This window comes from Suricata suricatta, chromosome 2, assembly GCF_006229205.1.
Source record: "Suricata suricatta isolate VVHF042 chromosome 2, meerkat_22Aug2017_6uvM2_HiC, whole genome shotgun sequence".
Lineage (NCBI taxonomy): Eukaryota > Metazoa > Chordata > Mammalia > Carnivora > Herpestidae > Suricata > Suricata suricatta.
Genome location: NC_043701.1, coordinates 73,725,357 through 73,741,907, shown reverse-complemented (window position 1 = coordinate 73,741,907; position 16,551 = coordinate 73,725,357). Strand labels below are relative to the sequence as shown.

Below are 16,551 nucleotides of genomic sequence, written 5' to 3'. Positions count from 1 at the left end.
AAGATATTAAAAAAATTTCCATATGAGTAGACATTTTCCTGCTATAGGGATACAGATATCTTCATTTATGGATGTTCTACGAGAGTTTTACTTAAAATGAAAAGGAATTTCAAGGAGAAATAGTATAGAATAAATTGATGTTAGACTCTTTGCTTGCTTTAAGAAATTGGTCATCTAAAGTCAATGTATGGGCACTCTTTGATTATATGCATATTTCCTTTTTTAGTTAACACTTCTACATTGTTATGAGCATTGTATCATGTCCCTAAAGGCATTGATAACATTGGGGTTACATGGAAATGCATATGACTGTTGGTATCTCTCATACAATATTGACCTCTCTGGTTGAGGGACTCTCTTTGAGGTACTGAGTTTACATTGTGTTCAATTATATGGGACAGAAGGGAACTATAAATGTAATTTAATTCAAGAAAGTGATGCTTCTGTTTAAACAACTATTTAAATGAGAGAAATTTTATCTGTGACATAAACACTTAGCCAGCCGCCACTAAACAGTATTGTTTCGTCTTCACCAAAGCTCATTTTCCGAGATGCTTTGTGGATAGCTCCTCTGGAATATCACACCTTCTCTGTGTGCAGCCCAGATGTGGGGGTTGCTGGGGTCTCAGGAAGACACATTTTATGCTGTTGAACTCCCTGGCATGAGCTTTTGAGAGGAATACAAGTTTGCACCCATGCTGGTAGAACCAGATGTTGTCATGTGTGGCCCTGAAGAGAAAACTTCTAATTTAAAGAAGAAATCACTGAACTTACAGATGCTAAGATTCTTGCTGTCAGAAGAAGAATCTCTGGGATGAATTGTGTAACTCAGCTGAGGCAGAAAAGCCACCTAGCCACTTTGGAGAGTTTTATCTGTGGCTTCACTTATCAGATTCCTGAAAGTGTCTCACAGAGCCGTGGTTTTCTCCTCTAGAACTATGGTTATTAGAATCAATGGTCCTGTTATTGCCCTCCGTCTTAAGTCCCTGTGGTCACTGTTATTAGAGAATGTAGGCTCTGTTTACTTGGGGAAAACCTAGCGAAATATTGGCGTTAAAGAGCAAATGATTTAAGGGTTGCAGAAAGGCAGTTTTGAGACAAATAAAATGGAAATGTGTGGAAAGGGGAAGTATGAGAAACATCAGTTCCCTGCTACTTGTAGGGTTACCTCTGCGAGCTAGGGCCTCTCTCTTCTCTCGACCTCAATGAGGAAGGAGTGGAAGAGAATGGAATGAGGTTCTCAGGCATACTGTGACTTTGCTTTCCAGAGGGAAAATGGATCAACATCTGTCTGATATGTTTGCACTAGGTATATTGTGCCTGGAAGCAGATGGCTTAGCTTACTGAATACTCTAGGCTCCTGCAGTATTGGCCAGCCAGGATTTATGTTTATAATATACTTCCAAGAAGACCATCAATTCAGTCTGTGTTGCCAAATAAGTTGCTAATTTGCGTGGCCGATCTAGTACATAGTGTCATTATGGGACTCCCTCAACTGTAAACTGCAGGCATATTATGCTGATTTTCTGGACTTGCACTGTCGAGAAGAAACATGGGCATTATGTGCCTTTTGTTTTCTTGTATAAAGTGACATTCAGACTTGAGCAATGGCTTGGCCCCTCTTAGCTGGGATGTATGTATTCAAAGGCTTGGTCCCTGTTAAGAGTAAAGTCTGTTCCTCATGTGCTTGCTTTCTGTTGCTGTAGCCTACTGTAAATTTCTACTGTGACTCTGAAAGACTGTTCACTTGATCTTTTTATACTACTGCTTCTTATAATGTGAAAATGTTTTGTAATAAAGAATAATTCTATTAATGAAGCAGTTCACACTTTACCACCTAGACAAGTGACTTCCTGAATAAGGTTTTGGCAGAAGAAATCAATCTCCATATGCCTGCGGCTCCTCTGGGACCCAAATCTGAGCATCATTAGTTAGCAGAAACCTCTTGACTGTTCTTAATGATAATGGCATACATACATCTGAATGATCACCACGAGCAAGAGAAACACACATCCCCGTAGGACCAAGTCTGGATACATAATAGCTCCGAAGAATATTGGGCACACTCCATTTCTCACCTCTCTCTCCCCACTCAGTGCTTATACAAACTCCTATTAGTGTCAACAACATTCTGACCTGCATGGGTCCCCCTAGGGTTTTATGCTGCTTAACCTCACGTGTATATCAGCTTGTGTCCTTCAAGATTATGCAGTTACACGTACACTTGCAGCATAGTTCATGATTTCCTGTCTTTGGGAACTAGCTTGAAAAGCCATTTTGCTTCTAAAGCTGAACAAAATAAAGAACCGTCTCTTCTTTCTCATTAAAATACAAAGAACGTTTGCATACGTGTATGGGCATAGGAGCAACGTTACAAGTATGAGTGTAGGACTTTAGGGTGGCTGAGTTAACTGCTACTGGAAGAAGTAGTCTCAGTTTCAGTAAATGTCTTCTGAGTGGACAGGTACTTCTGTGCCAGAAATGCCTTCTCTGCAGGGTCCCAGAGAAAGAGAGCTGAGGAAATAGCAGTTGCCCCGGAATGTGGCTGTTGGCATCATGAGGCCAAGGGTGGGAGCTCAGAGCACTGTCCCTCTCTGAATCCAATGTCTGCTTCCTCTGCGAGGGTCACCGCTGAGTTCTCCCTGCTCTGCACTGACGTGGGTCGATGACATACTCAGTGTGGTGGAATCCGAGGTTCTCAAAATGTTTTCCATGGCCATTGAACCAGCTAGAGTATCTGTGACAAACCAGATTTCTCTCGACCTGGATCATATGACTCGGAATATCTATGGGTAGGGCCTGGGAACTTCATTTCAAAGAAGCTGTTGTTGTTGTTTGGTACACAAATATTGGGAGCCATTGGCCTCTGAGTGTACTTAATGGAGAAAAGTTAATGTTTCCTTTATTTTTTAAATGTTTGTTTATTTTTGAGAGAGAGAGAGAGAGGCAGAGTGCAAGCAGGGGAGGGGCAGAGGGAGAGGGAGACACCAAATCTGAAGCAGGCTCCAGGCTCTAAGCTGTCAGCACAGAGCCCATTGTGGGGTTCAAACTCACGAATGGTGAGATCATGACCTGAGCTCAAGTTGAACATTTAACCAAATGAGCCATCAAAGCTGAGCCCCTAATGTTTACTTTATTTTTATTATTTTGACTCCCACTGTGTACAGTTAATCAGATACAACTAAAATTTTTCTCTTTTGTGTGTAGCGGTATGTAAACATTTCACAAATAGTAAGTTTTCCAAGATGTCCTTAACCATGTTATTTTCCTCTGCACTTGCTTCTAAGTTTGGTCATGCTTCTCCACCTTTTCGTAGCACTCCTCAACCTTTAACATCCAGTACTGTTACTTGTTTTGCTATCAGCCCCTCAGCTGCTGTCAGGTAGGTCACCCAGGCTTCTAAATGATGTGGTATTTCTGCTACTGTTGCCTGAGAATTAACTGGGAATTAGTTTGGCTGCCCCTTCCAGTCTGGGCAACTTCTTGGCACTGCCCAGGATTACCTGTGTCAAGTCTATGATCCTTAATGAAACTGCTGTACTGGATTAAGGATTTGGAGAATGTGGCATAAGAAAGATAGCCATAAATGATTTCAGAGGTGGGGTCTATTCCCTTGAATCTGGACAGGCTTTGTACTCCTCTCTAGGATGCCACTTGACAAGGCATTCTGTCAAGCTGCGGAGCCTAAGAGTAAAGCCACCACGGGCTTCCAGCTCCGCTCAGTCTCAGCTGAAGTCACAGAAGGACCCAGTCCAGGCCTCATAAAGCAGATAAACTGCTTGGCCAAGTCCTTCCTGAATTCTTAACCCACAAAATCATGAGAGATGATAAAAGGGTTATTATTTTATTTTTATTTTTTTATTTATTGTTTTTTTTAAAGCGTTATTATTTGGAAGCCACAAAATTTTGTGGAAGCTTGTTATATGGAAATAGATAATTAAATGTGTGTGGGTGTTGAGGTGGGTAATCCTGTTCCTATACTAACTTATTCTTAACATGGGGTTGTTGGTTTTATACCTGGAGGGAGTAAATGAGAAAACCTGCAGCAATATTGGTAACAATAACTCAATTCAGTAAAATGCCTACACAATACTCACCAGAACATAAATTATGTACCAACTAAGGAAAACATATGCTTTACCTAATAAACTCAGAACAATTTAAGGATTTATAAAACAGTGTACTTCCCAATATTTAGGAGGGAAATGGATGTAAATTGAGCTAAGAAATTAAACCAGCTGCTTAAATGTTCACCATAATGTGCATTAGTAACGTGTTCCTACATAAACTAGATCCCATCAACCAGTGTCTTTCAAGCTTCTTTGATTGTAATTCACAGTAAAAAGCATCCTACTTGGACCTTGGACCTGTGTAACCTCAGGAGCAAACTTCATGAGACACTGCTTACCCTTATTACATATAATGCACTCTAATATATTCTTTTTTTTTTCTTAAAATGCTGGCCAAACATACTATATAAATTTCAGGACCCATTGCTAGGTTGCACACTGCAGTATGAACAACAGTGACCTAGATGTGATCTTCATGGGACCAGGGATTATAGGCTTTTTACCACTATGTACACAGGTGCTTAGAAATTTCTGTTGTATAGAAGGTACTTAATCATCGAATGAATGAATGAACTTCATGACTGTAGTTCCAATTTATTAAAATGGGTAAGATATTAATCACAAGTCAGGAAACCCAGAGTCAATTCTTGAATCACTGTATATCTTTGAGAAGTACCTTCCATATTTTCTCACCTATGAAATGGAATTTGTAAATTCTAGTACTCATGGGATAAAATGAAACCACAAATAAAACTACTTTGAATAAAAGATAATGAATTACAAATAACAGATTAATGTATTACTTATGCACTTTGAAATGCCTAGGGTTATCACATGAATACTTCTTCACCTTATTATTTAAATACCACTTTGTTAACATGGATTAGAGAAAAACTTTAAAAAATGAGGTCTTTTTAAAGAAAAAAAATTTTCACTTAAAATTTCATTGAGTAACAAAATAGTTCTAAAATGTTGGGCTGGGTAGATGCCTGCTTCAAAGTATTTAATTGGGTCACTTGCAGATCAGCATTCTCAGTGAAAGCTTAAAATACATTGTTTTTGTGTAAGTAAATATTTCTGAAATTCTGAAGGGAGACTTGTTTGGGTAAAGTGCCCTGTTATTCCTTCAGGGATTTATTAATTCCTCATATGTATATTAGGAAATGCTGCCATTTTGAAATTACTGAGGTTTATATGTATAAATGTCTGTGGAAGACTTAGGGGCTTTGTTAGATTGTTTGAATAACAACAAGGAAATCTGAGCTCTGAGAGCAGGATGACTTTTGCTCAGAGGTCAGTCTTGCTGCACAGCCGTGGGTAACTTTCCTCTTGTGAGCCCTGTAAGTCTACCACGTACCTAACTTCCTGGGAACTTCCCCAGCTCGCACCTTGACTGAAGTGGCAAAATATAGTCATTGGATGCACTGCCTTTAAAATCAGACAAACCCACTCTAAATTTTGGTTCTGCCCCTTTCAATATGTGGGACCCTGGGCAGTTTTCTTGATGTCAGGGAATTGCATGCATTAAATAAGATACAGCATGCGTGCACATGTGTATCAATTTTTAGCACAATGCCCAGCAGATGGAAATGAATAAATGATAGTTCTGTTGGCTGTTTTTATCATTGTTGTGTTTATTTGCTACTGCCAGTTCTTTCTTGTCTGGCCTAGCTAGCTACGACAGTTGGGCTCTACAAAGGAGATGTGCCTGCTCAAGAAATAAGCAGGCTTCTCTGAGGTCCAAGGAAAATACTTTCACAAGTTTTACCATGTCCCAGCACTCAACCATTGTGACACCTGGAAATTGAGCTGAAAAGACAAGACCAACCCTGTCTCCACCGAGCGGCATATCCAGAGCATCCTTGAACGTGTGCTATCAGCCAGAAGCCTTCGTTTTGTTTGCTGGGGGAAGGGCAGCCCTGCAAAATGTTATACTTTGCTGCAGAAACTGGGGCACTAATGTGATTGCTCACTCTGTGATGCTGAGCTATTCTGAAGCATCCTTTCTGATCGACTCGAGGCAAAATGTTGAGGCAGTCATTTGTCTCTGTCACTCCAGTCTTCCTTCCCTCTCCTGTGGCTTCTTCCTCCGCACCCCCCCTCCCCCATCCTTCTGTCAGTGAATTTCTCCTGCTTCAAACCACAGATAAGCTGAAAATGGCTTAAAAGGTTGTCCCCTTTAGTTACACTGCGCCTGAGAATTAAATGAGCGGCTCTCTAAGGGTGGTGTTTCAGATATTCGCAGGCCAGTCGGAGACGGAGTGGTGGCCTGGGCCATTCCTCCCCTCCCCTCAGCTGGTGTGCGGCTGAAAAGCACTGGGTCATTGAAGTATGAGAAAGAGACGTTCCAGCTTTTTTCAAGGTGTGTTCCATGGATATTAGCTGGTTTAACTGTGGTTGGATAATTTGAAGAAACTGTACATAACCAAGTTAAACAGACTGCCTTGCTCTAGGGATTCTTAAAACTAACATGCTCATGGTAAAGGCAGTGCTTTGAACTTCCTAGGGGGGATTTAGTATGAACCATTTTCCATCTTTTTTGGTTATCTTCCCTTCTTAATTTTTCATGAAGCACTTTTATCAGCTGTGTGACATAGGACATACTTCGCAGAGCACCAATCTGGGCCAGTGAGGTAAGTCAAGTCACAAATAGTAACATGATGTGTTCAGCGTTACCTGTTGAACTGACTTGCAGAGTTGGGACTAGGAAGTAGGTGCTCTGACTCCACAACATGGCCAAAAATCCTAAGTGCGGGGATGCCTCTGTGGCTCAGCTGGTTAAGCATCTGACTTCGGCTCAGGTCATGATCTCACAGTTTGTGAGTTGGAGCCCTGCATTGGGTTCTGTGCTGACAGCTCAGAGCCTGGAGCCTGCTTTGGATTCTGTGTCTCCTTCTCTCTCTGCCCTTCCCCTGCTCACTTGCTCTCTCTCTCAAAAATAAATAAATGTTAACAAAAATCCTAAGTGCGGTTATGGATTTAATGTCTGTGTTCCCTGATAGACTGTATGTGCAATCAAAACAAGAGCCTTGACTTTCACTTACCTCTGTATCCCTAGCACCTAGCACACAGTACCTGTCACACTGTGGTTGAACCAGCACTTATTAAGTAAATTGAGATTGTTCATGGGGGATGGACATGGGTTATCCTTGCCTATCCATGTCCATTGCTTACCCTCTCAGCCTGCTCCCTACTACAGTGCTATTCATGGAAGGGTCACTGCCAAGTTCCATACTTACACTGAGAATATGTGGTCCCCGTTCCACTGACACTGAACCTGTTGAGGTGCAGTCTGTGTGTGACCACATTCTTTTGTGGTTGAAACAGGATGATGTGCACCTTGGGTGCAAACAAACAGCCCAGGACCACAAAGCCACTCAGGCTAACGGAGATGCACATGGTGGTTGTCTGCACCTACAAGAAAAGGTTGCCTGGTTAAATGTCTGGCTGTAAATGCAACCACGTCCCCTACTAAAAAGAACACTGAGCAAAGACCAAACTAAAAAAACCCAAATCATCCACAGTTCTGGTTTTAGTATAATCAAACCAATAGAATGATTAAATGGGATTCTCTGAGCTTCGGATGTTCATGGAAACATTGCTTAAGGTCTGTGAGCAAACACACTTGTGTTAGGTGCTCCTGAATGCTTGCCAAGATTTTACATGGATTTTTTTTTGTTTTGTTTGTTTTCTTCTTTATATTTGTAGAAAGACATTTCTGCAGAGCCACCTAAGTCAGAATCTTAAATAGTAAAGTATCAACATTCACTGATGAAGTGACCAGATTGCTGATGGCTTCAGTCCTTCAACTTGGCTTGTTTAAGGTTTATTGTGTCATGAACAAATCTGGGGGCCTTTTACATTTCTCCATCCTTTTTTCCCTGGAAGTTTTGCCCAGCAGCTATTGGTTCCCCCACTCAAAATTGTGAGACCCAGTCCACTATCTTGTGGGGGTACCTGTAAGTTACTTCATTGGCAACCCTCTGGGATTTTGATACACCAGGTACTCATTGTTCGTTCATTTTGTTCTCTAGGCTTCCGCTGCCTTAACTTGGTGGAGAACGTGCCCCTGCTTACTCTACGCCTCCCATGAAAGTACCCCTCAGAGCCAGATTTTATCCTGTCTCCTTTTCATTCTTTTGCTTTCACTCTTCATCACTGATCTCATCATCTGTTCTAACTTCAGCTCCCACAGATTTTTCTGGAAAATCCTAAATTAGCTTCTACATATGTTATTGCTTTCAGTACTAAAAAATGGAAATTAATTATTCCTTCTATCAGTTTCTACTCAGAGTAGCTATGGTAAATCCTAGGGTAATTTTAGATTTCTTTGTCCTTTTGCTCCAGGCAGTGCTATTACCAGATAGCATAATCTCTCATGCCCTCCAGTGTCTGACCTTCTTCTCTAATCAAAAAAAGGGGAAGACAGAACAATTAACTGGAGAAGCCACATAACTTTAGAAGGCTGTGTTCTGTGTTTGCAAAAAAATAAATAAAAAAATGAAAAGAAAAAGTTACACCTGTAGCATTATTCTTCAGACTCTGGGTTTACTTTGTGTGCCGAAAGCACAATCTATCCTATTTTAAAGCTCCTGCCCCTTTATCTGCTCCAGTGCCCTCCACCTTGACCCCACACTGCAGGCTCCTTTCTCTTTTGCCAACTACTCAGAAAAGAGTCCACTTCTAATTCTGTAATGTAAAAGCCCTGATAAATCATCACTGTGTTATTTATAGCAAGTCTCATTTCTGGCATAATTTTTGTATGGATGTTTAATATCAGAACTGAACTCTTCCTTTAAAACTATACTCTTCCATCTTCACTTTGGACTGGGGAACCAATATGACAGGTGCCAGATACTAGGGTGAGGTAGGACACGTTCAAATGCACCGTCGTTCAAAGAAATCTTTTCTAATAATATTCGAGAACATTGAAGCTTCTCATACACTTCCAGCCATTAAAAAGGGAGGAGAGGCTTTTATGTGGGGGACATCTTGAAAAAGAAAGCTGTGCTGTGAGTTCTAGACCTTCCCCCACCTCAAGGAAGGTTGTGCTTTTCTCCTCACTGAGGGCCTGGAGAGGAGTGCTTCAATGTGGCTATTCACAGAAGGTTTGAGGGTTTCCTGCAGGAGGAAGATGCCCTGTCTTGGAAGTCTCAAAGGTGAGAAAAGGTTAATTAGTTTCATGGCAGAGCACAGAGACTTGCTACTGTATTGACAGTCCTTTGCTGTAAGAATTTACCAAGCAAAGGATATGTGAGTGCCAAGCATGGACCAGATGGCCCACATGGGTAGTCCTCGTGTTCATGTGGAGCAGCCTGAGTCCTTCCTAGAAAAAGGCTTGTGGCCGGTTATAGTTGGGTGCCCTGGGACTGAGCACAGAGCCACAAGGGACAAGTCAGAATAGGACAGGCCAGCCAACTCACTCAAGGACTAGCAGGACAAAAAACAGCTGGGTATTTCTGAAGATCGCATTTAATCATCTCCCAGGTATCCCAAGGATGTGTCTTTAACACACCCTGCGGAAATCCTAAAACCATCCAGTTATATAAGAAGTGTCCTGATTCTTCCTTATTACTTTCTGACCAGGAATGAGAGGGAAACAGCTACTGGTGAAATGGGGAATGTGAATAAGAAGACAAGAAAAGTCAAGTGCTGCAGGCTCTCTGCCCCAAGCAGGCCAGACTTCAGGAGAACGTGAGATGTAATGTTAAGTCAAGGTATGGTTTTGATAATTATACAGGACTAGGCATTTACATTTTAATTTCCTAATAGAGGCTATTTTCCATTGAAATGATTGTAGGACCATATGTTACCTAAGAGCATACACATTGATAGGCCAACCAAGGTCATGAACATTTTCATTCATTGCTCCATCCCCAGCACCAGAATGGAGCCTCACATATGATGAATACTCAGTATTTGAACATATTCATTGGGATTTCCATGCAGGGGTGGGCGATTATTACTCTCACTAAATACTAACGGGGCAATGGGGACCAGAACTGAAGATGTATTTTGATTATTGTTTAGGTAGCATATTATTTAATATATTTGTTTTAATTTGAAATCTTTTAGCTTTTTATAAAGCTGAAGTAGTAGCCTCATAAATTCAATTGTCCAGTTCCTTTAAGAAGTCACACTACTAATGGGGCTTCTGAGTGGCTCAGTCAGTTAAGTGTCCAATTTTGGCTCAGGTCATGATATCAAGGTTCATGAGTTCGAGCCCCACCTTGCTCTTTGCTGACAGCTCAGAGCCTGGAGCCTGCTTTGGATTCTGTGTCTCCCTCTCTCTCTCAGCCCCTTCCCCACTCCTACTCTGTCTCTCCCTCTCAAAAAGAAATAAACATGAAAAAAATTTAAGAAGTTATACTACTAAAGGCCTGTATTTATCATTCTTTGTTCTGACTTTTTGGACACTATTAGTCCATGTTGCTCTGTGTTCATCTTCCTTAAACTTTTAGCAACACTAGACATGGTTAATTACTTCCTACTTTTTGGCTTCCTAGGTACCCTTCCCTCACTGAAAGTTCCTTGTCTTAGATTTTGTTGTTGTTGTTGTTGTTGTTGGCTTTTTTGCTTCTACTTGAATTTTAAGTGTTAGAGTGTCTCAGACCTCAGTTTGGATTCACTTTACTTTATCTCATTAGGTTCCATGGCTTAAGTACCTTCTATGTTGATGTCGTTCAAGTATTTATTACTAGTTCCAGCCTATCTGCTGGGCTTCTGGCTATATATTCAACTGCTGTCTTGGCACATTGTATTGGATGTGTAGTAGGCACAGCAGGATTAATATGTAAAACTTGATGCCCTCCCTCAGGTACTTGAGTACATGACATAAAATCCCACCCAGCTGTAGAAGCCAAAAACTTGGGAGTCATCCTTGATTTTTGCCTTTTTATTACACCCACATATCCAGTCCAAAAGCTAGTTCTATTTATTCTTTTAGAAGATAACTTTCTATGGTCTCTTGTGCTTCTGGCATGTCTTTGAAGCACAGGCACTGACTGCCTTTGCTCAGGACTTTCTTTCCAGGAATGTTTGTGTGGTAAAGAAAATTAGAATATGGAGATAGTGCCTACTTTCGGAGCAAGGAGCCAGCATATCATCCATTACAAAAGGTTCTGGCTCCCTAACCTCACACTGCCTCCCCTTTAACACTGCCACTGGCCATGCTGCGGTGACATGGCCCACTTAGCCTCGCCCAGGGGAAGTGGAGTTCAGGGAACCAGAGCCAGTGCTTACCTTCTGGCTTCCACTCTTGTTTTGAGTCATAAACTTTTTTGGGAGCATCAACAAAGCTGTGGCAAGCTAATATGTTACCTTATAAGTAGAGTCAAATCTCAGGTGCTACAGTCTTTTACAGTTTTGGCAATGGGATCAGAATGGCTTTCTCACAGAGGAAGTGTGAGGGCTTTGTGAGCTGAATAACAAGATTTGAGAGAAGCCCATGGGATTCAGTAGCAAGAATGTTGGCCAAATTCTATGGCCAGCCAGCAATAAACAGTTATTCCTTAGTAATGAATGATGTGGATTTGGGGTGGGGGTTACAGGCTGAGGAACGGGAAATCGGTTCAGATAGGGCTGCTGGACCAGTGCTGTGGTTGTTGCTAACTCCTCTAGGGAGGGGGGTGGATTTCCTCCCGATCTGGTTTAGGACCTGGATGGACAGAAACTTCAACTTCTCTTCACATACAAGTTGCAGAGACAGGCACCATACTGAACACAAAAGGAGGGGCCTTCAGGAAAGGCAGGTGTCAGGTGAATCACCTGCACGGTGGCTGATTCTCCTGGGAGCTGAGGGGACAGGGTGTGTGAATGCTTGCTCTGGAAGAACAACACAGCTGGCCCCTTTCAGGGCTCATCCCTTGCTGTGGTCTCTCATGACAGACTTAGATCCATTCCAAGAGGACAAAGTTCCCTCAGTTTTTTGCAGCACAACCTGGTGGCAAAAAAGAAGCATTGGTTCTTTCTTCAGGATTTCCCTGAGATAGGAAAATGCTCTGGAAAACCATAGATGAAGCCCTGACTAGTATTTGGGCTCTTACTGACTTGGATTGAGTGTAAAATGCTGACAAGTGGCTGTACTAAAGAATGAGAAACCGACTTAAAGAAATCTAGATAAATTCTTGCAGTGGCTGCAGTATGGGAAAACTCCCTTACTCATTATGTGAAAACCAGGCAAGCCTCTAAGAGAGGTTATCATCATGAGACAGCAAATGCCCTGGATTAAGATGGACTTTAAAAAACAGCCACGGCTGTGTGCATCAAGGCTGATTAGCTAAAGTACACAAACCATGTGCCCCAGGCAGAAAGCTGTCTGGCTCTGGCTTCAAGTCTGGGGTCTCTGAAGTTGAAATGAAGTGATGGTAATGACGATCTTGCCATCCCCTTTGGGTCTGGGGGCTTAGAAACATTGGACCTTTGTTAGATTGAGCTGAAAGTAGCTGCTTGCAGCTTTAAACTAAACTAAATGTGTCTTTAAACTAAAAGCAAATGTGTCTTACTTACAGGCATGGACTTACAGTCTCCCTCTGTGCTCATTCCTCCCTTACCCTCCACCCTGATTTTAGCTCCTTTAAGGAGAATGGTACTTAAGATAGGACCAAAATCTCTCCATCCCCAAACATGGCTGAAGTCACTTAGACACCAGACCCGGTATGCAGGGAAACTTAAAAGAGGGAAAAACTCAAAATTTTATGCTTTATTGATTATAGACAACCATCTCACCATCCTACCCAGACCTGATAGGGGAAAGGCAGGGTTTGGACTATGACTAGTCAAGGGAAGCATTTGCTTGAGATGCAATTTTAAGGGAGAATCAAAAACTCAGTGATTAAGGCAACTCATTTTATTGTAATATATTTTAAAAATAAAAATGAATACTAAAAACCTATGATGAACACACTGGCAACATTTTAAATAAGGATTGGATTGCTAACAGCGCTGTGCTATGACATATTCAGTTTTAAGGCAAATACCCATCCTATATTGAAGACTGCTTATGCACGGGTCAGCTAGCCCACTTTGCATTGTCTAGTGAAAACTGGGGCTTCAAGCACCTACATAAATGCTGACTCTCTGGCTATACTGATAGCTATGAGTAATAAAGTCCTTTGTCTCTGAATCAGGAGTCTCGTGTCTTTTGCCAGCATCCCTGAAAACGTGGCAGTTTCTTGTTAGATTGTAAGATGGGTAAAAAAAACCTTCAATGGTTCTTGACAGGTTCTGTCTCCATTGTTAATATTCTACCATCTGATTGGAACATCTATGACAGCCACCTAACTGGTCTTTTCTCTTCTGCCTTTGCCTTTAAGTCAATGTCTTTAGCAGTTTAATGTCTTTCACTATAATGTGAGATCATAAAAGAGGAAACCATTAAATTCTTCTGCTTAAAATATTTCATTCACTTCTTTTTCCATATAGACTGAAATCTACAATTTTGCTATGGCCTATAAAGTCCTACATGATCTAGCTTTCTTGCCCACCTTGCATATAAAATCACTCTTCCATCTGCTCATTAAACTATAGCTGTATATACCTCTCTTTTCTAAGGCGTTTTTTTTTTTTTTTTTTTTTTTTTTTTTTTTTTTTTTTTTTTTTTTTTTTTTTTTTTTTTTTTTTTTTTTTTTTTTTTTGCCTAGGGGTGTTCATACTTGCTGTTTCTTTTGACTAGTTCATAGAATTCCCATGGCTAACTCCTTCCCACCCTTTGGTGGAGTATTATGAAACAGACACCAGTAGGAGTGGCAAACTTTTTTGAAAGAATTTAAGATTTGATTTTTTTTTAATCTTCAAAAGAGTCAACATGGGCAAATCAGAATTTCTTTGTAAGTACTTACACTTTGTCACAATTCTAGAGTGACCTCCAAAGTCTGCCCACTGTGGGTAAAGTGCTTCCCCTGTATCACGCCCTATAAAATCCGTCTTCTTGATACTCAGTATTCTCCTCTACCTAGCAACATCTCTACCATGTAGGAGCTTGACAGAAACCCAGAATCTTGGGCCCCCTCTTTTCTTACTGGATCAGAATCTTATTTTAGCAAGGTGCCCAGATGAGCTGTATTCACACTGAAGTTTGAGAAAGCACTGCATTGACATCACCCAATTTTCCTCACATCACAGCAATTAAACCACTCCATGAATTACCCTGCATTTTCATCCGTTCATTATTTACTCTCCATCCTTATCCTCCCCTCACTTGCACTAGATCGTAAGTTATAAAAGGGGAGAGATGTGTCCATTTTGATAGCTTTATCTCTAAGGCCAAAATAAGTGCTCAGATATTTTTGGAAGACATGAATGAACAAAACATTCAGTATTTACTATTAATTCCTTTATAGATAACTGTATATCCAAACATGACCTAGTCTTTACTTATACCCTGTAAGCTCTGATTGGATTCCTGATGACTTAATGTTTGAGTCTTACCCTATCTTGTGATACAGAAGGAGATGGCCTGGAAATTTCTCAAAGATCCTTTTAATTTTTGAATTCTTACCCAAGTTCTTGCTTATTGGGTCTTGGATGCTTATAATAGCTTCAATTAGTTTTTCTTGTTCTAGGCTCCATTCTTTCAAACTCATTATCCATATTAAAAAGAAAGAAGTCTGTAGTGTAATATGAAAGGTATTGATTTGCATCTGAAAAACTTGTCCTACTGTTTCTTAACTGTGTCATCTGGGAAGTTAATTATCCTCCAAGTTTGTTTACTCATCTTTCCAATGGATAATAACATTTGCCTTTCAGGGTGCTAATGAGGATAAGTGAACTCACAGTAGGCAAAGCATCTAGAATAAGTTTTAGAGTTGATCTGTAAGAGTTGATTCCTTTATTTCCCTCTTACCTTTCATCGCTTTTTGCCTAAGCAAACAATCAACCAAAAGAAAATAAATATTTAGAAATAGCAAGTTCTCAAAGCCCTTATTCATTGTTTAAATGACTTATTCAAATTCATTATTTAAATTAATTCCTCTGCCTGCTAAAAGTTGACCACATGGCCAATTCCCATTAGTTTCTCACTAGACTCCTCCCTCCAACCCATTTTCTACTTGAGTAAGTAAGACCTATGTTACCCTTTTCTGCTTGGTTCATTTCCTTGCCTCAAGAATATTCCCTACATGTCCTACATTCTCTAACACTGTAACTGCACTTTCCCACCAAGATACAGTGTGAAATCACATCTCTTGAAATTCCTGGAAAGACCATTCTTACTGATCCAAGGCTTCTTTCAAACCTGGAGGCATTTAAGAACTTGTATCACCAATTTAATTATAGACTATTCTGTATTTATTTTGAATTCTTTCATGCTTGTTAATTTTTTCCCACCTGGGATATAAGCTTTTTGAAGACTAGAGTAGTGCTTTATTTATTTATAACTCACAAGAGGTGGCAAAGTATTGAGTCATAAACCTTGTTGACTGTTCGATGGCCAAATTCCTACTGGCTGCCTGTGAATGGCTGGGGACTTCTCTAATGCTTCTTTCTCATTCTCTCTAAACCACCTGGTTTCCCTGTCAGATTTTACGTGTCAGTCTTTCGGAATTCTTAAAACAACAGGCTCAAATTCATATGCTTATAGGGTCATGCATATGCATAAGTGAAGGGAGCCAAGCATTAGCATTCTGGGATTGGTAGTTGTGCACTCTGTCTAGAGGCTTAAACACTCAGGTCTGGCTCAATGTTTCCTGCAGGAATTTGGGTCCACATGTTTTACTTTGTTAAGAGAAACCAAGAATCTGCATATTTCTGTAAAATTCCTCAATTTTCTAATTTTGACAAATATTACAAATAATTTCAAAACAGTGCAGACCACACTAAAGACATCTGGGAGACACCAAGAGCATATGACTCATTTAAGCAGTGGTTTTTAGCCTTAGCTGCAAATTAGTCACTTGGAGAACTTTGAAAAATCCAGATGTCCAGGCCACAGCCCAAGCCAATTAAATCAGAATCCTTGTGGCTGTGCACCATGTATCATTCTTTTTTTTCAAAGCTGCTCAATTGATTGAATGCATAGTCAAATTTGAAAACCAATGGGTTGGAGGCTCCATTCTGTCTTACCATTTATTTGTAAATTTTGGCTTGGTATTATTTGTAATGGGTATGTGAAGCCTCAGATTTTGATGCCTTAATTAGCATGGACCTGAGAAAATACTCCACAACCTCTGCCCCATTTGCCTTAAGCCATGTGGTGAAACTTCTGGTAACTTCAGTTAATTTTGTTTAATCATTTGAGCTCCTATATTGCTATCATGTTAAAGGAAAGAAGTCATTTTTTTGTCTTTTAGAAATAAATCCTAACTCATTCAATAAAATTAAACTTTTATTATACTATTCGTTTATTCTCTGTAGTATTTTCTTATTAGCTTTAGTGAGAATGAATGGTTTCAGATCATATACCCAGGGCAAAATAATATTGTAACTGGTTCACAGTCCCAATACCCTAAATCAGGTCTGCTGAGAATGCTGCCTAAGACCTTAA

At 40.5% G+C, this 16,551-nt stretch overlaps 1 protein-coding gene across 1 annotated transcript in view; it reads right to left on the bottom strand.

The window, feature by feature from the left end:
* The window catches only part of GRM3 (glutamate metabotropic receptor 3), a 212,099-nt gene that overhangs the window by 6,200 nt on the left and 189,348 nt on the right, over nucleotides 1–16,551 (bottom strand). Inside the window, exon 6 of the mRNA XM_029928217.1 lies at nucleotides 7,310–7,484. Coding sequence (XP_029784077.1) covers nucleotides 7,310–7,484 — 175 coding nt within the window. The remainder of the gene's footprint in view (nucleotides 1–7,309; nucleotides 7,485–16,551) is intronic.